This window comes from Echiichthys vipera, assembly GCF_963691815.1.
Source record: "Echiichthys vipera genome assembly, chromosome: 19".
Taxonomy (NCBI): Eukaryota; Metazoa; Chordata; class Actinopteri; order Perciformes; family Trachinidae; genus Echiichthys; species Echiichthys vipera.
The window spans coordinates 7,667,737-7,695,653 of NC_139844.1; the positions used below are offsets into that span (position 1 = coordinate 7,667,737).

The window sequence follows — 27,917 nt, forward strand, 5'->3', positions numbered from 1 at the left end:
CTAAAACTTTAACACACACAACACCCAAAAAATGTCAGGCTATTTTAATATACCCAGTGCCGTGGATATGTATCACTAAACCTCTATCCTGTTGCTAGCATGGTGACCCTCATCTACTAAATGAACATCATGCTGTATTGAAGAAGACTTGAAACTAGAAACTGTGACATAAACTCATTAGGAAAATGTTTACTGAGGGAATAAATCAAGGGAGAAGTTTAGGCTCATTTTCTTATTGACTTCTATACAATCACACTTCTTTATGGAGCCAGTGGGGTGTCCCCCTGCTGGACATTAGAGAGAATGCAGCTTTAAGTGGAGTCTCCTCCTGCTGGACATTAGAGAGAATGCAGCTTTAAGTTGAGTCTCCCCCTGCTGGACATTAGAGAGAATGCAGCTTTAAGTGGAGTCTCCCCCTGCTGGACATTAGAGAGAATGCAGCTTTAAGTGGAGTCTCCTCCTGCTGGACATTAGAGAGAATGCAGCTTTAAGTTAAGTCTCCTCCTGCTGGACATTAGAGAGAATGCAGCTTTAAGTGGAGTCTCCCCCTGCTGGACATTAGAGAGAATACAGCTCTAAGTGGAGTCTCCCCCTGCTGGACATTAGAGAGAATACAGGATCCATCCATCTTTATTATACAGTCTTATCCACAGAATGCAGAATTAAGTCAATTTTCCATGGAAATCCAAACATAACAAATAAATGGAATTTCGTAAAAGAAACAGAATATTTCACTTCAGATTTCTCCCTGCATAGCAGTAACAGATAATCAAGGAATGGTAGAGATAGTATAATTGTGATGAATGTATTGTGTAACCTGTAGAATATGACTCTGTCTCTCCACCAGTCAGCAGAGTGGAACATTTTGGGGGAATGGAGGAGGAGGAAGAGGGGAAAGAGGAAACATGTTGCTGCCAGCTCTTCAGAGACCCCACAGAGCTGGCACACACACACACACACACACACACACACACACACACACACACACACACACACACACACACACTGGGATTCTCAGGGATCTACGAGGGGTCAAAATATTCCGTCCAATCACTCTGGCATTTTCCACAGAACTCTTCCAAACCCCAAACAAGCTGGATTAAGATCTTTCTTTCACAACATCCACGTTACCGGTTACCCGGATCTGAACAAGGAACTTTCTGCTCCCTAAACAACCACAAGGGAGGTGCATTTTTGGCAGGCCACTCAATCCCTTAAACATCTCCGGTAGCTGCTGAGCAGCCAACTGAATATCCCCTTTGGTTGTACTTGAAGTATTTTGAGACTTTTGAAAAGGGAACTTGCATCTTACATCTGGAAAAACATTTTTATAAATGTATGCAGAAACACTGAACTATAGGTGAACTTGGAGAACTTACCTGATTGTCCACATTCATGTCTACGACCTGCACTTGAATTGTTCGATTGACTCTGAAGTCTCTACTGGCTCTTTTGTTGTGGATTCAAATCATTGATCGAGTCCCTGTGGAAACCCCACATCTCGATCATCAATAAAACCTAATCAGTGTTTCCTTGGCGTGAGATCTGCTGACTGGCACACAGTCAGAAACATAAATGCAGAAGTAAATAAATGAGTCAATCTTTGAAAGGGCTTGGAGACTATAAAACATGACCTGTCTCTCCTGCTGAGTCCTACATCGCTGCAGACAGTTCTCTTCTGAAGTTGCTGCCGACATAAAACCGTGACAGAGAGAAATAATTTTACAATGTATTCTCGTCAACGGGTCCGTATGATATCTTATTAAAAATTGTTCTATTCAGTGCTGTGAAATTGAAACTGGTACGTGATGGTTAAGCTTGGGCACCAAAGCAACTTTAAGATCAGAAAAAAGGTTTGGCTTTGTGTTACCCTTATACAACATCGCCGGATTTCTTACTATGTCATTTCTACAGAAATAAAAGGTGTATATGCAAATTACACTGCATTACATTTATTAAGTAGCAAGAACGGAGCACAGACATGTCAGAGCCCCCTACTCGACTTTTAGTCAATTTGTTTCTCTGTGTGTTTATTGTACATCCATTTTTTGTTGTTTTGTATGTAATTGTTTTGCATCTATTTTAGACATTTTGCATCGTTTGTGGTGGTTTTGAATCTATTTTTAGAAATTTTACTTTTCTATGTCATCATTTTGTATCTCTCTGCGGTCATTTTACCTCTATTTTTAATCATTGTATGTGTCTTTGTTGTTATTTTTGTCACTGTGGTCGTTTTGTATCTATTTTAAGTCATTTAGCATCTCTTTGTGGCCGTTTTGCATCCTTATAGTCATTTTTTGTCTTTTTGCGATTATTTTGTGGGTTTTTTTTAGCAACATTTTATGGGCCCTGCCCTGACCTTATGGGCTGGTTCTTTAATCTATCTATCGAAGCACGAACAGTCGGTGCATTCACATGCACAGCAGTTACCCAAAAATGGTCTTTCCTGGTAAAGGGAATAATCGGTTCTCTGCGGATACATGAAAGGGGTTGAATGGGAAAGCGATGGGAGTAACTCGACCTCCGGTACAGAAGTTGGTGCGCCGCCAACATACAACTGGTCAGAATGCACCTTTTTCTTCAGGTTGACCTTTTTGACCAAATTACATCAGAAATGGATCTTCTTGGTAGTGATGCTAGGGCCCACTCATGCTGTCCATTCAAACCCTGCCCAAGCACGCTTCACGACTCAAGTCTAGTTAGTTTCATCGGTGTGAGTGCAACAGTACCTTGCATACACGGCACGCTTGCCGGCTGCGGCCCGGTTGAGAGAGGTGGGCTTCAGTAAAGCACGGATACACATGTACGGGCACGAGCTTGCGCATGTCTACGAGCATGAGTACGAGCATTGACGGCGGTCCTGATGTCTGTTTATATACAGTATGTCTGTTCCCCGACGGACATTTAAAAATATGAAGCCGAACGATTCGCTGTGGTTTGATGCAGAGGTAAAAGTGTTTACTGTAGATCTGGTCGGATTAAAATGTTCAAAAACAGTCTAAACTAAGCTAAATCTCCGAGGGGTGATGACATAATGTGAGTATAAGCGGACCTGGGCCGTGGGGGAAGAGGGGGGGCGTGCAATCACCCTAAATAACAGGGCCCGGTACAAATGGAAGTTGTGAGTGAGCCCTTACTTGCCATTTCAAAGTCTTCCCTCGGTTTAAAAGAAACACGCGTTTCTTTTTTTTTTTTTCATGTTCTTTCGGCGCCCTTGCTTCCTGATTTATTCTATTTCCGGATCAAAAACCACTGTCATGGCGTGGGGAGGGGCAGTTAAAACCCACGTTTAACCCTTTCATACTCCGGGAATGCTACAAAGTCCCTGTAATGTCTGACTGAGCCCATGTGTGAATACAGCAACTCAGCGTGGAGAATTCACATTGAGCGAGTGGGCGTGTTGTCAATGTTCCTGCAACCAACGCAGGAAGAAAACTAACATCCGAGGATGAAGAAGAAGAAAAAGAAGGGAGATTTACACAAAGTCTCCACGCTGAAGAGCTGGCGGGTCTATTAAATGTCATTTTCTTCCCTTACAAACAAAGCCTTATAGATTCAAACCGACCCCTTTTACGTTGTCATTTGATACATTGTGAATTTAAAAATATTCAACATAGATGCTTTAAAGACATCTTTTTAACCGTGCAAAAGCAGCAATAAAGGGAGACTTACGCATACATGCAAGCATAGGGGGGCAGCTGTGTCTGCAGCCGAACAGTCACAGGTTTGATTCCTGCGAAAGTTGGCACGGTGAGAGAATAAAGCGGCGCGTTGACGACTTGAAACACAGTGGAGGTTGAGTAGATTGTTTTGTCCTATTAACAATAAAAACAGACCCGAGCATGCGTCCATCCAATCCATAAAAACCTGCAAGTGCAGAAACAGAACCATGAGTGCAGCGTCACCGTGGCAACAGCATGCTTCCTCGCCTGCTGGAGATCTTTTTTTTATAGCATCCTTTCTGTTTCTCTTTTTGACTTAATCAGTTTTATTTTATTTCAGTGGCTACTTTAGTGTCACTGGTTTTCTCTTGAATTTACACCCTGTTCAGAATATTAAGAACAAATCTGTCTGTCTTTCAATATCATCAGTGCAATTCAATTCAATTCAATTTTGTTTATAGTGCCAATTCATAACAAAAGTTATCTCAGGACACTTTACAGAGTAGGTATAGACCACACTCTATGACTTATTTATGATTTACATAGACCCAACAATTCCCCCGTAGAATACGGTGGCAACGAAAACCTTCACTATAACAGACAGGAACGTCAGACAGACCCAGCTCTGTGGAGGACGGACATCTGTCTGCACCGGTTGGGGAGGAAGAAAAGGAGAGAGAAAGAAAAGACAGAAACAAAGACAGAGACAGACAGACAGTCTCAGAGATGTAAGCAACCATAAAAGTAACAGAAACTATAATAATATCTATAGTAATGTGAATATGACTTATATGTTATGCCAGTTAATACAGTAGAATAGTAGAAACAAGCACAGCTAAGGTGATAGAATATGACAATGATAATAATTATGGTGGTAAACATGATCAATGATGAGTAGTGGTAATAACAGCTGTGATACAGTGAGAAATATTACAGATGATGTTTTTATGGCTACAAATATGATAATTACTACTATACACACTAATGATAGTTTATATGAGTAACAGTGATAATAGCAGCAGGAAGCGTCATGCAGGACCACGGCAGCAGGCACCACCACGATCAGCAGAGACCTGCGAGACGACAAAGCACAAACAGCTCCGGGGAAGAAGTGATTAAGAAACATGCATTGATGAGACATGAATGATACAGACAGAGAGGAGAGAAGCTCAGAGGATCAGGGAACCCTTAATACAACTTACACCAAAATCAGCACTTTATCTTGTTCTCTAAAATACTGTTCTGAAAAGTTCTATACAAATAAGGTTTATTATTACTATTTTAATACATATGTAATAAATTGAACTAAAAAACAGCTTATGAAAATAAGAAGGATGAGTCGTTTGTTTAATCACAATCATTTCTTAAACTTGTATTTATACATTGAACACTTGGGACATTGGGATCCATAGTTTCTATTGTGTTGTTTTATTTTAAATGTATGTACCTATTCTTATAAGTCTATGATACTTATGCCATTGTTACCAGAGTTTGTTCAAAAATGGTAAATGTGTTTTTAAATACAGATAAAAAAAATGTTTATTTCTAAAGCAATGTAAAAAATGCTGAATTTAATATACCAGTAAAAGGGGTTTATTTCCAGAATATTTTAATAACAGCTGAATTAAAAATCTAAAAATAATACAGATATATAAAAGGTTCATGTCCAAAGCAATATAACTGAATAAAAAATACAAATGAACACAAAAGCAGTATAATAACAGCTGGTTTAAATATGCAAATACATAAAAATGAGTTACTTTGCAGAACAATGAATTTAATATACGAATAAATAAATACAAAGTTTATTTTTAAAAGATGGATTTAAAAATACAAATAAACAAAAATAAAGCAATGTAATAACAGCTGAATTTAATACACTAATAAACAAATAAATAAAAAGTTTATTTCCAAAGCAATAGCAAAAGATGGATTTAAAAATACAAATAAACCAAAATGAAAGGATACACCAACAGCTGAATTTTAAATATGATATGCCGTGTGTGAGGCAGGGAAGGCTCAGTGTAACTTTTAGCATTATTATAAAACATCTGTAATAAACCATTAATGAAACGAATGAAAAACCTCCCATCACAGCGGCCTATCTGTCCACAGCCCCCCGCCTGTGTTCAGCCCTCCCCCCGCCTGCATCGTCACCATAACACGGAAGCAGTCCACGGACACACCGGGGGGTGCAGCGGGAGAGGAGCACACACCGGGAGGAAGGTGCACACAGGCCGGACAGAGAGAGGAGTAAAGAGGACAGAGAGAGTGACGGCCGCAGGTGCACGGAGGTGACGGTCACACAGGTAAACAGAGCCACGGAGGGAAGCATCATGGCGCTGATCCCCTCGCAGGTCCTGCGGGTCGCCATCCTGCTCTCTTATTTCTCCATCCTGTGCCACTACAAAGCCCTGGACATGCCGGCGCACCAGACCTACGGAGGCAGCTGGAAGTTCCTCACCTTCATAGACCTGGTGAGACCCAACATTTACCTTGGTTACAACGCTTTGCACGAGCTGCACGAGTCGGCGCTTCGTGTCGCGAGCACATTGAAACGATTATCCAGCGTTTCCGCCTCCCGTGTCCTCACTGTTCCGGTGTTTCCATTCCGTTAACCCGAGAGGGGGTGTGTGTGTGTGTGTGTGTGTGTGTGTGTGTGTGTGTGTGTGTGTGTGTGTGTGTGTGTGTGTGTGTGTGTGTGTGTGTGTGTGTGTGTGTGTGTGTGTGTGTGTGTGTGTGTGTGTGTGTGTGTGTGTGTGTGTATGTGTATGTGTGTGTTTGAACCGGAACAGGTGTTGTGGTGCAGGATCAAGCCCCTACCACAGCGACTTCCTGTTATATCCACTATGGAAGTGCCAAAAACTGCAGTTCTCTGAGTGTCCACTAGGGGCAGGTTTCATAATAGAGCAGTTTCTCAAAAAACATTCTAGTCTGTATGTTTAGGTCATATCTCCATGACAACACTGAGGGGGGGGGTTGTAACAGGCTAGCGTTTATTTTATCGGAGGTTAAAATTTAGGAATAATTAGGGGCTGCGGCCTCTTGAGTGACAGCTATCCTCTGGCCCTCACTTTTCCTCAGAGGCTAGCTGTCAGGTTTAGCATCATTAGCATGCTAACACCGTCATCTCAACCTGGACTGCGGTCATTCCTGTGGTGGTGTTATCATAAGTGATAAGATAGTTTGCTCTTCAATCAACTGTACAAACAGATGATTTAGTAACCCAATGTGTTAGCTCTGTTATGCTAATTAAGTAGCAGCACTTGCACAATGATTTGGAATATAGATTATCCTACTATCAATGACACATACACTAGATGCTAATCTGGAGCACGAGGAGGATTCAGGCCATGAGGGTCGGTGTTTTAAAGTCTATGAGCATGGTACTGTGTTGAATATCAGTTTAAGTCATAGATCATCAATGCTGCCTGCACTCGACTTGCGGAGCCGGTGTAATCTCTGCTAGAGACACGGGAAAAAAATATATTTTTTAAATGACTCCCGGTCCCAGAAAAAAATCTCAACACTGACTCCCACTCCTGTTTATCTAGTAACGTGTTGTGTAAGCCTAGCCGCTGGGCGTTGGTGCTAATGCTTCTAATTCAGTATACGTCAGGTAAACGTCAGCCACACGGACGTATCTCCCTCCCCTGAACGTCACATCAGTGCTTTTTTTTGGTCAGAGGAAATGAGGTGGAGATGGTGTGGCCCAGAGGCGAATATGATTGGTTGAAGTCCAGAGAACAGACCTCGACGGAGAGGCTAAATCCATTTTTTATACGGCCTATGGCACTCCCCTACGCAGGAGCACACCGCGCGTTCACAACTGACAAAACGTGTGGAAGATACTACAGGTTTTTTCATCTAATACATATGTGGTCATTTTGTTTTTCTTTGTGGTGATTTTACGTCCATTTTTAGTTGTTATGTATGTCTTTATAATTATTTCCATCTGTTTTTAGTGATTTTGCATCTTTTTGTGGTGGTTTTTACATTTCTTTGTTATCGTTTATTGGCTCTTAGTGGTAATTTTGTGTCGATTTTCAGTCATTTACCGTCCCCATGTGGTCGTTTTGCATCCTTATAGTCATTTTTTGTCTCTTTGTGGTCATTTTTGCTTGTTTGTAGTCTTGTTTAATCCATTCATGGGTATAGTATGTATGAACAGTGAATGAAGACAGCCTGCCCCTATCGTTCTTGAGGAGAACACAAACGCGCATCTGTATGAAACTGCTTCATAACTAGTTAGTAATGGCTTCTGCACAGAAAAGTAAATAAAGGCCTTTATGCTGTAATGACCAGTGAAAATAGGAACACACACACACACACACACACACACACACACACACACACACACACACACACACACACACACACACACACACACACACACAAAGAGGCAGTCTATTGGAGACTTATTCTATCAGACAGTCATTCACAAACATGTCAACTTTAGCAACAGCCTCCCAGTGTGTTGACCTAACTGTTAAATAAATAGAAAGCAGAAGGTTCTCTCTGTACATTTTGTGGTTTAAAAAAAACAAAAACGTTTTGTTTCAGTAGTAATTTAACAGTCATCTGACGGCGATTTAGCTTTCTATCAGCTTTAAAAAAAAAAAATCCAGCACCAGTCAAAAGTCTGGACGCGCTTTTCCCATCCAGTTGAATGCTACTGTATGTATCTGCATTCATATGGAGATTTCTGTTCATAGAGATTAGCTGAAATGTTTTCTTTTGTTTAGACCTGGATAGTCATTATCCGTTATCCGGCGTTATCCGGTGACACCGGAACTCCCAAAATTGTCTGTTGCCCCCTGAGGCTAAACCAGGGGTCTGCAACCTCCGGCTCCTGGGCCGCATGCAGCTCTTCAGCCCCTTTTCAGTGGCTCCCTGTACATTTGCCAAAAAATAACATGGACATAAATAACATCTGTTTGGCACAGTGGACAATCTTTCTAAGGGAATACCTGTTATCCGGGAGTTCAAGGTGATTTAAAAAAAATATTATGTGAAACTAAAATATGCGTCACATCTTACATCTACGGCTCAGGGCAGGTGGCTAATCTTAAGTTTCTGACCCGCACTGTCCGTATGCTAACCATGGATGAATCCCACCAAAAAACGATCAGAGGAAAATAGAGTGTTGCCAATGATGATGGCTTACCTGTATGCCTGATATGTGGTGAGAAATTAGCGAAAAACTACATTTTCAAATAGGTAATAATAGGAATAAAATGGTTAACAGGTTTCTTTATTGTCGTTCTATCATTTAAAAAAACTCAAAAACTATAAAAGCTATAGTTTTTTTGTAAATATCACGTAACTATATATAAAACTTTATAAGCTGTGCCGCTCAGGACAAATTTTATTTGGTGGAACAGGGGGGTAGTGATAGTAAAGGTTGCAGACCCCTGGGCTAAACCGATAGCCGATGGATACTGAGATTGTGTTCTTTCACTTTTTCAAAAAGCATCGACTATAAAGTATAAATGAAAACAAACCTGTGCGGTGAGAAACAATTGTGTCATATTTTCCACATCAGGCCTCACCTCCTGGTTAACTGTGCTGTTAATGACCAGTATACACCAGCAGCCAGGAAACACACACACACACACACACACACACACACACACACACACACACACACACACACACACACACACACACACACACACACACACACACACACACACACACACACACACACACACACACACACACGGCTGCCTTAAGATCCATTTCACAAACGCAAGCACTCTGATTGTGATCGATTTTTGTGTGTTGTTACAGATCAGAGCCTCATCACTAGCTGGTTCTCATAGAAACCCATTCATTATGTAGCAGGCAAGCTAATTTAGATTTTTAATTTAGTTAAAGTGAGATTTCCGCACGTTTTTTTTATTATAAAGCAGGTCGAGCTGCTGATTTAAATACTGAAACTGACGTTCCGCTCGTTTAGAATCACAAACGAGCTGTCAGGACTTCCTGTACCATTGTGATGTCACAACTACACTATATATAGGTAGCAAGTGTTGCTACATCGCCGTTAAAGTCATTCCCCGGCTGCAATGGTGTGAGAGCACATATGCAGAAGACCAAGAAATGCTGACCAATCAGAGCAGACTGCAGTTTGTCTTAAATTGACAGGCGCTAAAACAGAGCGTTTAAGACAGAGGATGAATACAGGTATATTCAGAAAGACAGGATGAGAAAAATGTGTTGTTTACTTTAAAGCATGTAAACAGGTGCCAGTAGAAACACAAAATACAAGTATGAACCTGAAAATGAGCAGAATATGGGACCTTTTCATAGACACACACACATCAAGTAGGGTAGCAGCTGAGTATTTTTAGACAATAGATCATACACGCACATATATATATATATAACTGGAGGTGAATTGGCATCTGATAGCTCATAAGCCAAAATGTTTCCAACTTCCAGCCGTCCACACACCCAGTGGGCGACACCTGACACTCCCAATGGGAGATAAGATTAGAGGAGGAGCGATGTGTGTGTGTGTGTGTGTGCATCCTCTCCTTCTGACTCTGGAAAAGAAGGTCAGATCCATCACTGTGAACATATTGATGGGAGCGTTTTATTACACAGAGAGAAGGAGGCTCACACACTGAGCTTGTTTGTCTCTCGCCACAAGTCACTTAATGCCCCGCAGCTCCTGCTGAGCGTGAGTGAAGTATTTCTGCCGTGTTTGTTTATATGAGCATGTACAGTCTCATCTGACGACAGTGTGTTTTTGCAGAAAGAGTAGTTGAGTGAAAAGATCTGATTATGGGAAAACAGTATTTCTAATATATTCTACATTACTGCACATCAGAGGGAAAACGTGCCACCTTTTATGTGGATGTCCAATCAGTTTGTCCTTTCAAGCAAGAAATCACAGAGGCGTGCTGGCAGTGCCAAAACGTACCAGGATCATGGATGGATTACTGAACGGGCCTACCGGGCACAGAGCCAGGGGCCCTGACATATGACGTTTCTGAAAAAAAAAATACAAAACGACCATGAAGCGATGCTAAATGACTGATAATAGACACAACCACACGGAGACAAAAATTATTTAAAAGATGTAAAATGACCACACAGAGAAACAAAAACGCAAAATGACTAAAAATAGATGTGAAACCACCACAAAAAGATGCAAAATGACTAAAAATAGATGCAAAACCACCACAAAAAGATACAAAATTACTAAAAATAGATGCAGAACCACCACAAAAAGATGCAAAATGACTTAAAACAGATGCAAAACCACCACAAAAAGATACAAAATGACTAAAATAGATGCAAAACCAACACAAAAAGATGAAAAATTACAAAAAAAAGATGCAAAACCACCACAAAATGATACAAAATGACTAAAAATAGATGCAAAACCAACACAAAAAGATACAAATTGTTTAAAAATAGATGCAAAACCACCACAAAAAGATACAAATTGTTTAAAAACAGATGCAAAACCACCACAAAAAGATACAAATTGTCTAAAAACAGATGCAAAACCAACACAAAGAGATACAAAATGACAAAAATAAGATGCAAAACCACCACAAAGAGAAAAAAAATGACTACAAAATGACTAAAGGTTGTAAATTTGGGTGTCTTGACAGGTCAGGGGTCCACTGGCTTAGAATACGTCCATGTGCAGGATGCAGGAACACTGTCTAAAATCTAGAAGTTTCTCTGCATGGTCACATCCCACCCGGTTTAAAAAAAAGCTACTACAGCATGTGCTGCCTTTTTAACTGGATCTGACAAGGTTTTATTTTTCAATATGGGGGAAGTCAAGTACAGGATATGTTTGCCATTCAAGTGGTTTTAGGTTGAGAACACCGTTGCTAGGTGACGGGCAATGCCATGGAAAGGGCTTCGCTTCCTTTTTAAAGAAGGCAGAATGAAGTTCAGGAAAAGGATTCAAACCCCCCAAAACAATAAAGACTTCCAGGTTTTCTGAAATACAATTTTAAAAAACACAGTTATACACAGCATATTTTAGAAAGCTTCACGTCCAGTCAATGCAACCACACTAGCAGAGGCATGAATAAATGCCCGATTAGAAGCGAAGCTGTTAGCAGTGTGACTGTTTGGTGGTGAATAAACATGGAGCACAGAAAGTCTCCATATTTGCGCAATAAACTGGTTCTCCAGCTGGCTGTGTTCGCGCACGCTCATCTCAGTTTCCCTCTCCTGACAATGTTGACACTACTGTGGGGTAATGTATGAAATTACTGAGTGGAGTGGAGTGGAGGAAGGCAAGGCTGCTTAAGGGAAAGTGGGCGCACCACCAAATGCAGTGATTTCTCTCATCAACTCTTCTTTTTGCTTCTCAGAAATGTAGCACCAAAGCTCTGTGTGTGTGTCTCCCTGCTCGCCCTCTACCTCTGCGAAGGGTTCGTCGTGTGAGACGTGTCGCCTGTCAAAGAGCTCACTGAACTATCGCCCTCTCTCTCTCTCTCTCTCTCTCTCTCTCTGCAGGTGATCCAGGCGGTGTTTTTCGGTTTGTGCGTCCTGATCGATGTGTCCAGTCTGCTGACTAAGGGAGGCGACAGCAGGGAGCAGGAGCGGCAGCTGAGGAAACTGATTGGCCTGAGGGACTGGATGATGGCCGTATTGGCCTTCCCCGTCGGAGCGGTGAGAGGATAGATGCACGCACGCAAGCACGCACACACGCAAGCACACACACACACGCACACGCACACCCGGGAAAGGATCAGCCTGGCTTGCAGGAATCAAAGGCTCGAGTTGATGCATTTGCAGTATAATCAGCTCTCTTTTTCTCGCCCTTCTTTGGTCTCGTGGCCCAAATGTTGATTCAGAAGACTTGTCCTCTCTGTTAAGTCTCAAAAAACACGTGTGAAATTAGCATGTGGATGTCAAAAGTGCTACATTTACACTTGGCTGGTTTAAAAACTCCCCTCGTCTGTCAAGACATCACAGAGGAATCCTTCTTCTCTCTGTGAATGACACACATTTAGATCTTGGTATGACAAGAGAATCAGGTCATTGATTAAGATGGGTCTTCTGTCACATGACTTCAGTTCAGCCAGAGGCGCTCTCTCTCTCTCTCTCTCTCTCTCTCTCTCTCTCTCTCTCTCTCCCTCCCTCTCCCTTTCTCTCTGGCTATTCCCCTCTCTCTCTGAGCAAAAGCCATCAAGTTTGAGGGTTTACTCCACAGCAGCAATAAACCATTCAGCAGCATCTCTGAGTTTATTGAAAGGCTTGCTGTCAACTAGTCTCCCATTGTCAGACCAGACTCCAGCGCTGCAGGTAACATTTAGGTTAGGGATGATCGAGAACAAAACGTCATCGTAACAAACCAGAGTTGTGTCTCTCTGAGCTTATCAACTTTTTAGCCCGTTTTTCTGACAGTTCATCACAAAACAATGACGTCAAACTCACGCGTCTACGCTGCGGGAAACTTGAAACAGGCAGTTGTGATGGAGAGGAAGAAATTGTGGCCCAAAGTGTGCCGTTATGATCACATAAAAAGGGGTGAGAACGTAAGAAAAGAAAGCTGTATAAATACACTTGTTTTTTCCACACTGTGTTCAGACTCCATTGGTAATTATCGACGCTGAAAGCGTGTGTAGGCCGACTGTTCCACACAGAAAATCAGTAAAGAATCAGACCGATAAGACGGATTTAATCACAATTGTCTTGGGCGGCGCTAAGCCCCAGATGCTGCAGACATCTGTTATTAAAAATGTAATTTAAAAAGTGCTCCTACATTACGAGGAATTAAAGGGATAGTTCAGATGTTTTGAAGTGTAATACCTACAGTGGATGGTGAAGCAGGCTCAGACTCAAGTCAGCCGGCATACTTTAGTCAGCGGGTGAGGGTTCCGGTTGTCGGCTCCGTTCACCTGCAGTGACTCAGCCTGTAACGCAAGTGCGAACTGCTGTAGCTGGATTAGCGAAGTGCAACTGAACACTGTATTTCCAGATGCCAAAATGTTCCAGTGAAGTGTGATGAAGTGAAGACACAGTGAGAGAGTTTATCACAGACAACACCCAAAAACAAGTCCACGGCTATTTTAATGTCCACACTGCCGTGGCTTTACGTACAGTAGGCTCCAACTATGTTTACACATATCCTCATTGACAGGTGGCTGTGTTGCCCTGCCCTTAATCATCCCCTGCTTTATGGTCTGTTTAACTCTAAACGGGACCATCATTTACTTAATGAACCTCATGCTGTATTGAAGAAGACTTGAAACAAGAGATTGAGATTGTCCACTTTTTTTTTAATATCGTCTATGGTCATGACACATAACATAACATGTCCACTATGAAATCAAGACTGTAATGTGTAAGTATACTGTAAAAGTCCAGCAGATAATTTGATAGAGTGCTGTGATTCATTCCCAAAATGTTTTCATCTTGTTTCTCCCACTGCCGTCTGTACCATAGACTGTACAGCTCATCTGGGCTGCTCACATGTGCCACCTGCTGGGCACTGCAGCTACTGCAGCCAGTAAAATAAACACAGGGAAAAAATCACGTTTGATCCCCCCCTTAATGACGCTAGGGCATTTTAGCAGAGCTCAAGTCAAATGAAAGAGGAAACCTCTGTAAGCAGTGCACTGCTCTGGACGGGGGCACTATTGTCGTTTTAAAAGTCCACTATTTCAAGAATATTTTCACAGCTTTACCTCACAATCAGCACGGGAGTTGCTGGTCTACTGCTGCCTCCCATCAGTTAGTTAGTTAGCTTGTGTGACTTTGGTGAATTCTCACCAACCATTTAAAACACCACACTCACAGTAACACAGACAAACTTCTCTTCTCGTCAATGGTGGCATTAAGACCAAAGTTTATTCTCAAACTCTGAAACGGCAGTTCTAGCTGTTCTGGATCAAATCACATGATCTGAAAACAGGTTCAAAGGGCCAGAACTAACTTCTGTTTGTTGTTTTATTGCGCTGAACTGCCAAACTGCCAAAAGGAAGTCAAAGATGTCACCTCGAGCAAATCAAACAAAATAAAGTCGATAATGAAAATAAAACCAGCTCTAATTGAAGCTCGGTTAAATCTGAACAAACAGAAGAGAGGAAACCGTGTCGGGTCGTCCTCTGCTTCAGACAGCCAGACGGTGACCTCCTTTTGATCCTCAGGCTGTTCTCACAACGCTGGCAGACTCCAGTCACATGGTCCTGCCTGACACACACACACACACACACACACACACACACACACACACACACACACACACACACACACACACACACACACACACACTTATTCAAGACTTATTCAAGACTTCAGTTGGCAAGGTGCCCTGTAGCTGCATGCACAGAGGAACTTGTATGGCTGTCTGACCATAACCATATCCCAGGTTTCAGCATGCACATGCACACGCACACACACGCACACATCGTACTATGAACACACTAAACCACACGCAGTTGATAACTAACTAAGCAAGCAGTCAGCTGGCCTGATGCCATGTGTGTGAGTTAGGCACAGAGTTCAGTTTACACACAGCACAATAGACACGATTATCACCTCAGCTAATATCTGGAAACCCAGCCTGACTGATGCCGAGTCTGCAGGTGCATTATTCCACGCGCATACATGGCCATATGAGCATCTCTTTATGTGTAAGGCATTAGGGAAACTAAGGTGTGTGTGTGTGTGTGTGTGTGTGTGTGTGTGTGTGTGTGTGTGTGTGTGTGTGTGTGTGTGTGTGTGTGTGTGTGTGTGTGTGTGTGTGTGTGTGTGTGTGTGTGTGTGTGTGTGTGTGTGTGTGTGTGTGTGTGTGTGTGTGTGTGTGTGTGTGTGTGTGTGTGTGTGTGTGTGTGTGTGTGTGTGTGTGTGTGTGTGTGTGTGTGTGTGTGTGTGTGTGTCACTCTCTCTCTCCTGGCTTGTTGAAAGCAGAGAACATGCCGGTCAGGGTACAATGGGGGGGGTGGAACCCAGATGACGATCAGGTAATTCCATCCGGTCCTGCCGAACATAGTCTGGCCCCGGTCCAAACTGTCTGCTGGAGATACATTAGACCGGGAGTTTATCTTATGGTGTGTTCAGGACATGGAGGTATTCAGAGACAATGGGCCCCTGGGCACAGACATGTCAGAGGTCCCCCACGCTGTCTACACAGGAACAAGACACTCAAAGTCCAAGTCGACTTCCAGTCATTTTGTGTCTTTTTGTGTTGGTCTTGCATCTATTTTTTAGTCATTTTGTGTCTTTTTGTGTTGGTCTTGCATCTATTTTTTAGTCATTTTGCGTCTTTTTGTGTTGGTCTTGCATCTATTTTTTAGTCATTTTGCGTCTTTTTGTGTTGGTCTTGCATCTATTTTTTAGTCATTTTGTATCTTTTTGTGGTGGTCTTGCATCTATTTTTTAGTCATTTTGCGTCTTTTTGTGGTGGTCTTGCATCTATTTTTTAGTCATTTTGTGTCTTTTTGTGTTGGTCTTGCATCTATTTTTTAGTCATTTTGCGTCTTTTTGTGGTGGTCTTGCATCTATTTTTTAGTCATTTTGCGTCTTTTTGTGGTGGTCTTGCATCTATTTTTTAGTCATTTTGTATCTTTTTGTGGTGGTTTTGCATCTTTTTTTAGACATTTTAAATTTCTATGTCGTCGCTTTGTTTCTCTTAATCTTTTTGTGTCTTTGTTGTCAGTTTTTTGTCCCTGTGGGGGTTTTGTTTATTTTCAGTCATTTAGCATCTCTTTGTGGTGTTTTTGCATCCCTATAGTCATTTTTTGTCTCTTTGTGGTTACTTTTTAGTGGTTTTGTGTATACTTATGGTCATTTAGCATCTTTTTGGGATCATTTTGTGTAATCCATCGTGGTTCAGGACACATCAGCATCAACATGCTTCTCTCTTTGAGCCACCACCACAGTGTCATTTACTGTCTTAATAAAAGACCGTGAGGCTTCATTAGGAAATGTTCTAAATCTTAAACTATACTGTGGCAGCATGTTCAGTTGATTGTGTTCTCAGTGCAGCGTCACCACAAAACCTTTCATTCATTCCATGTCCTTGCATAATTTGCAAAGAGAAGCTGCGCTCCCACAGAGGTGTCTGTGTACGGAAACGTAATGAAAGAGGATTATTTCTTATCACTGACCTGAAGGCACAGCACAAGTCTGTGACCAGGAGCAGTTTAATACTCAAATGGATGTTTCTCAGCTGCCTGGTATTGATATGTGCTGTATGAGGACTGCAGTGCATTTAGATTTAACTTTGTGTTTCTCTCTCTCTCTCTCTCTAGTTCGTGGTGTTCACGTTCTGGTCCCTCTACCTGTACGACAGAGAACTGGTCTACCCCAGACTACTGGACAACTTCATCCCTCAGTGGCTCAACCACGGCATGGTGAGTCCAGTTGTCGTCGTGATAATACACTTTCATTTAGACGGGGAACTGCCTCACTGACACTACACTGATGCTGCAGATGCAAAACTGATCAAACTGCATTTTGGTCAATGTGTTCCTCGTCTTTAGTTCTTCATCCGCACACTTGATCCTGCACACAACTAAAGCATGCTCAAACGTGATTTGTCAACATTGGTTGTTGTTGTCGTGGTGACAGGGGAGGTACTTAATCATTACGTAAATCATGTAGCTCCCTACAGGAGCTGGGTGGGTCCAAAAATGCGCAGTGCTTTCTGCAGTTAGTGCTGACTCAGGTTCGATCACGTTCTCACCACCAAAGAAACTTTCATTTAGACAGGAAACTGCCTCACTGACACTGCACTGATGCTGCAGATGCAAAACTGATCAAACTGCATTTCGGTCAATGTGTTCCTCGTCTTTTGTTCTTCACGCACACACGTGAACCTGTATGCAACCAAAGCATGCTCAAACTTGATTGGTCAATACCGCTCGGACTACAAACAGAAACCGGACTTCTTCCAATACCAACATCTTGTCCCGTCGTCTGTTTACAGGGATGTTATGTCTGATGTAACACCCTTTCAAAATGCGATTTCCGGGTCCAAACGCTCTGTTGAATAATAATAATAAAAGACAACAATGGCCGAACCTGTGAATGGTGACCAATACTTCAGTGGGACACCTTTCCATCGATAAGAAAGAGGTCAAATGACAGTTATGTTGTTTTTATTGTCACTCAGATCGGTTCCAACAACAGGGAACACAGCACTGTGGCTCTGACCGATTTATCTATTATTAAAATAGTTGATGCAGCAACTGGGGCGAACGCTGACTGATTGATTGATCCATCCTTCTGTTACATTTCTACATGGCCCAACATATGAAATACGTCCTGCTTGGATGATCACTCATATCAGCGGATCATAAACTCCATAAAGTACTTGATAAACCTTATCAGCGGTCAAAGCTGCTGCTGGTCAACCTCTGAATTTGAATACAGTCGGCGGACGTTCACCGGCTTTGATTCACCATCGAGAGGAAGTGGGTTTAATCTCATGTTTAGACAGAGACTGACACTGTTTTCACTGACTGATAACACCCTCAGCTGTGTGTGTGTGTGTCTGTTTGTGTGTGTGTGTGTGTGCTTAAAACAGCCGCCTGTGAGATAATCAGAAAATGTTCCAGCACCTTGTCTGTAATATGCAAAAACCTCATGAAGCTTCCTCCTGCCAGAACACTGTGCATAGAGCGGCGTGTTTAAAAAAAAAAGATAATTCCCATAACGCTACTTTGATCGAAACAGACAAATACTGTGTGTGTGTGTGTGTGTGTGTGTGTGTGTGTGTGTGTGTGTGTGTGTGTGTGTGTGTGTGTGTGTGTGTGTGTGTGTGTGTGTGTGTGTGTGTGTGTGTGTGTGTGTGTGTGTGTGTGTGTGTGTGTGTGTGTGTGTGTGTGTGTGTGTGTGTGTGTGTGTGTGTGTGTGTGTGTGTGTGTGTGTGTGTGTGTGTGTGTGTGTGTGTGTGTGTGTGTGTGTGTGCTCCAGAAGATGATGTAATAGCTGAGTTGTTGCTATGGTGGCGTCGCCAAGGACCAAAACAACCAGAACATCACCAACAGAGTGTGTGTGTGTGTGTGTCTGGCTGTAAATATTTTGCAGTAATCCATGGTATCACTGTTGTTTGTCTATACTGGCTGCCACGGCAACCATGTCGCCATTCCCATCGGATGAGGGAGGGGTCGAGGGAGAGATTCAATATTTTCATAAATCGGTTTCACAGTCAACACAATAAAGTCCTTAGAAGAGAACAAGTGGAGGTTTCACACAGATTGCAGACTTGTTATTGATCTTTTGTTTTCTGTAACGCGTAATGATACTTGTGCTCTTGGTTTAATCACTTTACTGTCCACATCCTGCCTCTCGTAGCAGCTCTACAGTCAAGATGGCGATAAAGATGACAAAAACGTGGATTTATTCATCTCATTTCCGGCCTGATATTAGTGGATCATAACATATTAATCTGCGCACGCTTCAGTTAATAATGACACCAAACGTTTCCGTGGATGTCTGTTTTTGAACCTAGTCCAAACGTATCCCGCAACAGACGAGGGGAGGTTTGGGTTTGGCTCAGCTGACTTAGCGAAGTGCCTTCCGTCATGTGATTCGTTGTTGGTCACGTGGTCAGTGAAAATAGCACCACCACAACCATAAGAGGTGCAGTGATGAATGTGCACACAAAAATTTGGCTGATGGGTCCAATAGATGTGACATCAGCTGCAGACAAACAGATATCGGCGTATGTGTGGGCTGGTATACGCTAATAGGAAAATTCATATTTACAGAAATTCACTACATTGGCCGTCATATTGATAATTGGTGTAATTTTCCCTCCGCTATAATCAGTATATCAGTATGATCCCATATCGGTCGGTCCCTATGTTTTAGGGCGCTTTCACACCTGACAGTCTGTATATAGTCCACTTCCCTGGTGTGCACCAGATGTGAAAATTATTTTCCCCCCCCTAGCTAGTAGGGTTCTTTCACACCTATTCATTTGATCGGGTCAGAATCAGTTGATGACGTGCTGAAGTGAACCAAAATGGACCTGCACTTTGACTCAATAAAGGTTTGGGACAAAAAAGGGGGAAAAAAGAACTTCACTGGTTGGTCAGATGTGCCTGGGACGGGCTCAATAAAGGTGATCCTGAACTGCTCTCCGATTGGTCAGAACAATGAGAATGTAAACCGAGTGACAGCAGACAACGCAGCCACAACAAGAAATGTCCCAATGGAGAGACAACTCTGCGTGTTGTTGTTGCCGGGGTGACAGGGGAGGTACTTAATCATTACGTAAATCATGTATCTGCCTACAGGAGCTGGGTTGTTCCAAAAATGCGCAGTGCTTTCTGCAGTTAGTGCTGACTCATGTTCGATCACATTCTCACCACAAGCGAACCGCACCAGAGTCCGCACCAGAAGTTGACCAAATAAGCAGGACCGAGACCTGGTGGAGGAGATGGTCTCGGTCCTGCTTATTTGGTCCACTTCTGGTGCGCAGCCGAGTACGACTGCTGCATTCCCACCTGCACAAACAAACTGTAGCAAGTGAGGAAACGTACTCAGGTTCGATTCAACCAAACTAAATAGGGCTGGTGTGAAAGCGCCCTTAGGGCGCACTCACACTGTCCATCCGTACCGTGCCCAAGCACATTTCACGGCTAAAGTCTAGTTCGTCTGGTGTAGTTTGACCAGTGTAAGTGCAACCGTACGGCTCCTAGTCGCGGCACGCTTGCCGGTCACAGTACAAGTACCCTAAAGCACGGGGCACGCTACTGACGGACGGTGTGAGTGCGCCCTAAGATTACTGTTCATCTGCAATTTCACAAAGTTTGTTTTCCTCTCACAAAACAGACCAAGAAGCTCCCGACTGCTGTTGCTACGTTGTTGTGTTGATGTGATCGGTTGCCGGTTGATTCGCTCTGCATCGTTGATAACACACCCCCGGGAATCTAAACCGAAGTGAGAGCTTCCAGACTAATAAGCATTTTTGAATGAGTCTGGCGACGTCAGGCTTTTGACGAGACTCAAGATGCTCCGAACGTTGCCGTCTCCACTTCAAACGAAGAAGTGTTTTCTCCGTTGTATAATGTGATCCAGGGGTGGAGTCCTTCTGTCCAATGTTGGTTACCAAGAGAACCTCACCAATCAAAACAAACCTGCTATAAACCTGTTTTTCTGTCACATCCTCAGTGAGTGCGGGACAGCTTCAGTGCGCGCCGCTGCTGCAGACGCGGCTTCTCTGAGTGTGTTTCTGAACGTAAGTGGAGCAGGATTGTCCCCCTGTGACACAATAAGCTCCTTAACTTCCAAAACTGTTGAGAAAAATGTCAACAAGGAGACTTTCTCACTCGATATCCAGGGTTCAAGTGGAGTTCAGGCGCAACAAGCTGTGCATCAGCTGCTGCACGTTGACCTCCTCAGCTCCCCACTGGATTCAGCGTTATAATCTTATGTGATGAAGCCAAACATCTTTTCAGAAAGCCACAGGAGTTTATTTTAAATTCTGCAGAGGGTACAAACGTTTCCAAAGATACCAAAAATGTACTTAATAGAATATTCCCATTTGATGTTATGGTGCAGCTATGAAAATAAGGTGTTGTGGGCTTGGATGTCACTCAGTGTAGCTTCAATAAAGTGCTCATTTTATACATTTAAAAGGAAAAACAGGGTCAGACTGTTCAGAAAGCCAAATTATTGTGGCTGCAACTAATCAGTCGATCCTGTTTTTTAGCTTAGTGTTTCGTCTGTAAAATGCCAGAAAGTCTTGAAAGATCCTTCCCAGATCCTCACATCCTTCTTCTCCTCACGGCCGTCCCACAGTAAATCTATTTCCGATGCATCGCTTTCATCGAAACTGGAAGATGTTTAACCCCGTGACCCCGCCCCACACCCCCAGCAGCGTGTCTCAGCGTGGAATGATTTGTCCCGTTTTTAGCCCCGGACCACAGGATCGAACCACCGCTGTTCGCCGAAGAGGAAGGGGGGAGGATTTTTCCACAGGGGGCAGAGAGTTGGCTGCTTGAGCAAAAACCGCAAACCTCGCGGGGGAGACGGAAAGAGAGAGAGAGGACAACAAAAGAAGAGACCTAGAGACAAAAATACACAGGGACAGAGAGCATAAAGAGTATTATTTACGAGCCGCGAGTCCTCTCAACAGAGACTAAACTTAAACACGAGCGAGAGACTGGAATTCCACTGAGGCACACTGGGTAAAAGTGCAGCGTCAGGACGTGTGTGTGTGCATGCGTGCGTGCGTGCGTGCGTGCGTGCGTGCGTGCGTGCGTGCGTGCATGCGTGCGTGCGTGGGGTATAATGATGGGAGGGAAACCTAGAATTTAAGACCCCAGGAGACGGAGCTATTCTGTCCTCCTCTGAGACGTTGTTACTCTTTTGCACATATTTCTCATCTTCAGTTTGACCTCTTTTTACATTCTTAGAGGGAAACCCGAGAAGCCGATCGGTCAGAGTGAGGTTGCGACACAATGACCTTCAAACCGACAGCTTTCACTGTAAACACGGTGACCTGTCAACACCTGTTCATGACGCTTAATGTATCCGCTCGGAAACACATGAATGAAATGCACAATAAAATGCCTTTTTTATTCCATGGAGTGGGTTTCTGCCTCACCTTCTCAAGACCCCACCCCCCCACCCCACCGTTTAGAGAGGAGGTGATCTCTAAACAGATTCCGCATAGAGACTTAGAGTCTGCAGGCAAACAACACTTGACCTTTGGGTAAAGGAAAAGTATTCAGAACCCTTCATTCTTTTGCACACTTTACTTTTAAAAGTGGTCGCCAGGCGTCAGCTTTGGGTTGCAGGAACTGAAAATACGGTTGCTGTTTTTAGTCAACTGTGTGTGTGTACTGTGCAGTTTTATGTCAACCGAATAATTAATATGAGACTTTGTTGCAACTTCATTCGCTCAGCCATTGTCTCTAAAACCAGGGTCCATACAGGTGCTGAAAATGCCTGACTTTTAATATTGTGTTTTCAAGGTTTGTGTTTTGGATAAAGTGCTTGAAATTTTGGATAAAGTGCTTGAAATTTTGGATAAAGTGCTTGAAATTGTATCTGCATTTCTTTCCCAAAAAATAGCCATAGAATAGATGTTTAATTTAATTATCCTTCTTGTATTACAAAACACAATTTTAGTCGTTTATAGCATAATTACGTCTCTGTTAATGGGGTAAAAAATGTGAAATAGTCATTTTCAATATGTAGTGGTAGAAATATATAATTAGTCACAGCCCTAAGGTGCTGGAAAAGCTTGAAAATTGACCTTAAAAGTGCTTGAATCTGACCTTGGAAAAGGTGTCCGGACCCTGTAAATCAAAAGCACTTGCAGTGTTGTTACGCGCATTCGTCTGGTTTCAGTTCTGGCTGTAACAGCAATATTTAAATATCTCTAATTCAACAAATATTTCAAATATATGTATATATTTATTTGGGGTGCATGTTTTTTGTTTTATGTTAAATAAATTATATTATATTCATTTCCTTTTCCGCTCTGATCAGAATACAGTTGTAAACTTTGAGACGTTGTTGTGTCTTTTTCAACATATCAGGCTTTAAACCTGGGACAGATGTTGACAGTGATCCTTTTTGTGTATATTTCAGCCAAAGAGACTCCGTATTCAGTAAATTGGAGTGTTCTACTGATCTGGCCCACTTGAAAGTGGGTCAGGCTGTATGTGGCTCATAAACTAAAGTGAATTGGACTCCCCGGTGCGGATGCTACACTCTTTAAGTCAATGAAAGTAATTAGACTGTTTTATTGGCCAATCAGAATCAGATTGGCTTTTATTGCCAAGTAGGTTTTCACATACGATTTGTTTTGGTGTCCTGTGCGTACAATACTAATTTTAAAAGGAAATAAACAATACAGCAACATAAATATAGAACTGAAAGACATTTCAAAGATGCATACTGTTAAACTCATTCTAACAGACACTATGGTGATTGGATTTGCTGGCTGCAGTTGGATTTCCTGTCACATAATTATATAAATCTCACATTATCAGGCGATAATTGATCGGCATGGATAAACACGGTGCATCCCAAACGCTGTAGCAGCCTTCACACCTTCTGCAGCAACAAAGCAAACACTCTATCATGGTTTCTGTCCGTCAGTGAGGGAATAATGAACAGATGGAAGAAGAATCCCAGTTGTTTTCTCACGTAGCATAATGAGGCCGAGCAGCCCGACGGCTGGAGACAGAAGAGCTCGCTGGTCTTACTTCACCCAGGGTGAACAGACGGACGCACACGCAAACACACACACACACACAGACGGATGCACACGCACGCACGCACACACACACACAGGCGCACACGCACTGATCTACAGCTGCGCTCTTGAGAGTGCAAATGAGGTAAGAGGTCTCAACTGTGCTGAGAGAATCACGTGTTTGAATTTTGTATCCGAGCGCCCCCTACTGGACAGAGACAGTAGTTCATGTGGAGGTGTGTGTGTATTTGAGGAAATTGGTTGATTTAATTTTTGATGTTTAACTTGACAGCAAGACAGAATCGTGCAGGGAACAGGACTCACTTGTTGATCATTTAAATCAATGATAAATAAAATAAATAACTAAATAAACATAATGTTCAATATCAGTCAATTGTTGAGCATTTAAGTAAAGAATAAATAAATATAAAATAAATAACTAAATAAACATGTTCAGAATCAGTCAATTGTTGAGCATTTAAATAAAGAATAAATGCAAATAAAATTGATAAACATGTTCAGAATCAGTCAATCGTTGACCATTAAATAAAGCATAAATAAAATAAAATAAAAAGCTTAATAGTATGTTCAACTGACGTGACCTGCTCTGCCCTGCCGTGTGAAATCCTTTACACTAATTGTTACTGGGGCAAAGTAATACCGGTTACAGTCGGGCGCAGACAGGAGGGTTCACAAGCTGGTGTGTGTTATTTCCAGTGTGGTGTCTTTGTTTACTGCCGTGTGATGGTGAGTCACAGCAACACCGATAAAACACAACTCTCGTGTGTGTTCGTGAGATGCCACGACCTCAATTAAATGTGTTTATGTGTTTAGGTGGATTACAGAGGTGTTTGAACACACACACGCACACGCACACACACACGCTGTATATAGAGAAGAATGACTTATTAAAGGAGAACCCACTGAGATCCACCCATAAGGATTTTGTCAGTTTTTATCTTTATTAAAAATTGGATTTACTCTCCTTCCTTTTGTCTCCGTCCACCTCTGTCAGCACACCACCGTTCTTCCCTTCATCATCATCGAGATGCGGACCACCCACCATCGGTACCCCAGCAGGCGGTGGGGTCTGGCGGCCGTGTGCTGCTTCGGCGTGGGATACATCCTCTGGTACTAAATGTTACCCATTTCCAACACTCCGTAAACACCACATTAGTAGTTCCGTGCAGGGCTAGGGTGGATTTTTTTTCCTGGGGTGTATGAGGGAGTCGGTGTGTTATCTACCTCAGTGAGTCCGAACTGACCTTTTTAAACACCAAAGTCACCCGAAAACACAAACTAACTAACCAGTTGAGGCAGCGGTACATGAGCAACTCCCATGTTCTGTGAGGTAAACTCCTGCGGCCCTTTGCTGCACGTCATTCCTTCCCTCTCTCGTAAAAAGCGTAAAGACCTGGAAAAAATAATCTTGAAAAAATAGCATAACAATATACTATAATTAGTATAATCATGAGCTTAAAATGCTTTAATATTTACTACTATCTCGAGTAAAATGTGTCAAAAATCTGATTGCATATTCATTTCCTGTGTCCCCGCCCGCCCAGGACGTGTTGGGTGCACCAGGTGACGGGTGTGTGGGTGTACCCGGTGCTGGAGCGCATCACTCCGCTGGCTCGAGTCATCTTCTTCAGCGCGATGACGGGGGTGATCTGTGTTTTCTACACCCTCGGGGAAATCCTCAACAGCTACATCTGGGACCAGCCACACACAGGTACACGACACGCAGCGCGTCCATCCATCGACTGTGACAAAGGTGCTGACGATGCCTCACGTTTGTAGACCGACTGTGTGAAATGAAACTTCAGTTTAGGCGTCTACATCAGGTCCCACAACTTGCATACTGTTTACTACTGCTGCCACTACACCACTAAACATACAATTAAACACGTATGTAGGTCTGTATCTTGTTAATTATCATTGTATTGTTGTTATTTTTTTTTTGATTTTATGTAAATTGGTTAATAAAATCAAATACTATGGCAGCACACCAGAAAGTCAGGGTCAGTGTTTAACTCAACAGCTCAGTCTTAGCCTGACAGTTAGCCCGACAGTTAACCCGACAGTTAACCCGACAGTTAACCCGACAGTTAACCCGACAGTTAACCTGACAGTTAACCCGACAGTTAGCCCGACAGTTAGCCCCGACAGTTAACCCGACAGTTAGCCTGACAGTTAGCCTGACAGTTAACCCGACAGTTAACCCGACAGTTAGCCCGACAGTTAGCCTGACAGTTAACCTGACAGTTAACCCAACACTTAGCCTGACAGTTAAGGCCACTACACATGATACCTGGTAAAAACGCTTTGCGCCAGCAGTTCCATTCATTTCCCATGGAGGAGGTGGCGGCGCCCAACGTGGCGGCGCCCAACGTGGCGGCGCCCAACGTGGCGGCGCCCAACGTAGCGGCGCGCACCGCTCAGATTTGCCTCTCTGCAGCTGCGGTCAAAGTTCAAATCAGTTGAACTTTGACCTAGTTTTCGCTGACCTTCCAAAAGCGCAACCAATGAGATAGAAGCTTTGAGTGTGATGCTTACGTTTCCTAGGCAACCTGAGAGCGACATCAAGCCGGATAGAGGGATGGAGAAAGAAATTGTGTGTCAGAGTTTACCGAACTATTTAACGTTACATTAAAACGTTACGCTTGGAGGTCACACCAGGTTTGTGAATAGGCAGCTAACTAACGTTGATTTAGCCGTTTACTGGGTCCCTGCGCAAAAAAGCTCATCATGTAAAGGCCCCTTTAGCCTGATACTTAGCCTTACAGTTAGCCCGACAGTTAGCCTGCCCCGGACCAGATTCCGAGTATAAGTTGCCATAGTAACTGAGCTTGTACAATGCTGAATTTGCTTCATTGAACTGAGTCAAATGAAAATGAGTCGGACTGACTGTAATAAGCCTGCTTATTTTGTAAGCTGGCTTCATTGCCTGGGCCTCTGGTGAAACAGATTATTCTAAAGTGTTGTCCACCCTCTCACTCAGGAGCTCAGAATCCCCCAAAATATCTGGAAAAGATGACGAGGGTGGATTTCAAACGGATGTGCACAGAATCAGGATTCACGCTCATAAATTGTGCTTCTGAATGTCTGAGGTCACGTCTTCACTTGCAGGTGGAGGATAGCTTGAATCTCACTCAAAAGTTCCGCCATTAATAAACTTTTCTTCGATTTGTTGGGTCAGTCGGAAAAGTAATAAAAGCAGAAACAGACGAAGCATCTGCCGAGCAGCCGCCTCCCTCTTTCTCTGTCTATCTGTCTCACACACACACACACACACACACACATGCACACACAGGCACACACAGACACGCTCTCCCCTCATCCATCTGCTCAGCAGGTCCGCAGGTAGCACTACACCCACACCAGAGACAGAAAATCTGTGTGTGCGTGACTTCCTCGAAAAGAAGCCTGCAGCCTGGTCTCAACTTCTACTCACTTAAAACCTCCCACACACACACACACACGCACACGCACACGCACACGCACACGCACACGCACACGCACACACACTCCCTCTAACACTCTCCTTTCCTTCCTTTTGGTCTCTTTCTCTCAGCCAAGGTCAAAGGTGAGTGATCTTCTCTCCATTTGCGCGGGCGTTGAAGTCGGCCTCGGTGGCACTGAAGAGGACGAGTCGCGCCCCGCCCACCCAGGACAGCACAAGAACAGAAAAACATGCGACCTCTCCAGAAGTGGAAAAGACCGTTTACCTTTTGAACTATACCCAATAACAACAAAAACAACGTAGAAAAGCATCTGGTTAATGTAAATATAGAAGAAAAGGGTGACCAATGAAGGCAAAACTCATCTTTAGGTTTTTGTTGTTTGTTTTTCAGTGGCAGAAACTAAGCAGCCGTCTGGCTTTGTTATGTGGAGGACAAAACGCACAAACATGCATCTACACAAAATGTACAATTTAAACACTGCACACACACACACACACACACACGTTAACATTTAGGTATTTGTAATCGGCTCTTCTGTTATGAACTACTCATCAAAGTGAATTCATTCCTTCATCAGCCACTGAACATTAATGTGTTGAACATCATTACTCATCTTATGAGTCACACTGCTGGTATGGG

At 43.0% G+C, this 27,917-nt stretch overlaps 1 protein-coding gene across 2 annotated transcripts; it reads left to right on the forward strand.

Moving 5' to 3' along the window:
* Window positions 1-5,867: 5,867 nt before the first annotated feature.
* On the forward strand, window positions 5,868-27,851 carry aig1 (androgen-induced 1 (H. sapiens)). Of its 2 annotated transcripts, XM_083934432.1 has the most exons (6): window positions 5,868-6,139; window positions 12,159-12,314; window positions 16,904-17,005; window positions 24,830-24,945; window positions 25,380-25,546; window positions 27,389-27,851. In XM_083934432.1, the coding sequence occupies exons 1-6, from the start codon at window positions 5,999-6,001 to the stop codon at window positions 27,406-27,408; spliced, it is 702 nt and encodes a 233-aa protein (XP_083790558.1). In that variant the 5' UTR covers window positions 5,868-5,998; the 3' UTR covers window positions 27,409-27,851. The 2 variants fall into 2 exon arrangements, with proteins under 2 accessions (XP_083790558.1, XP_083790557.1); XM_083934431.1 differs by lacking the exon at window positions 27,389-27,851 and having other exon boundaries at window positions 25,380-25,666.
* Window positions 27,852-27,917: the final 66 nt, after the last annotated feature.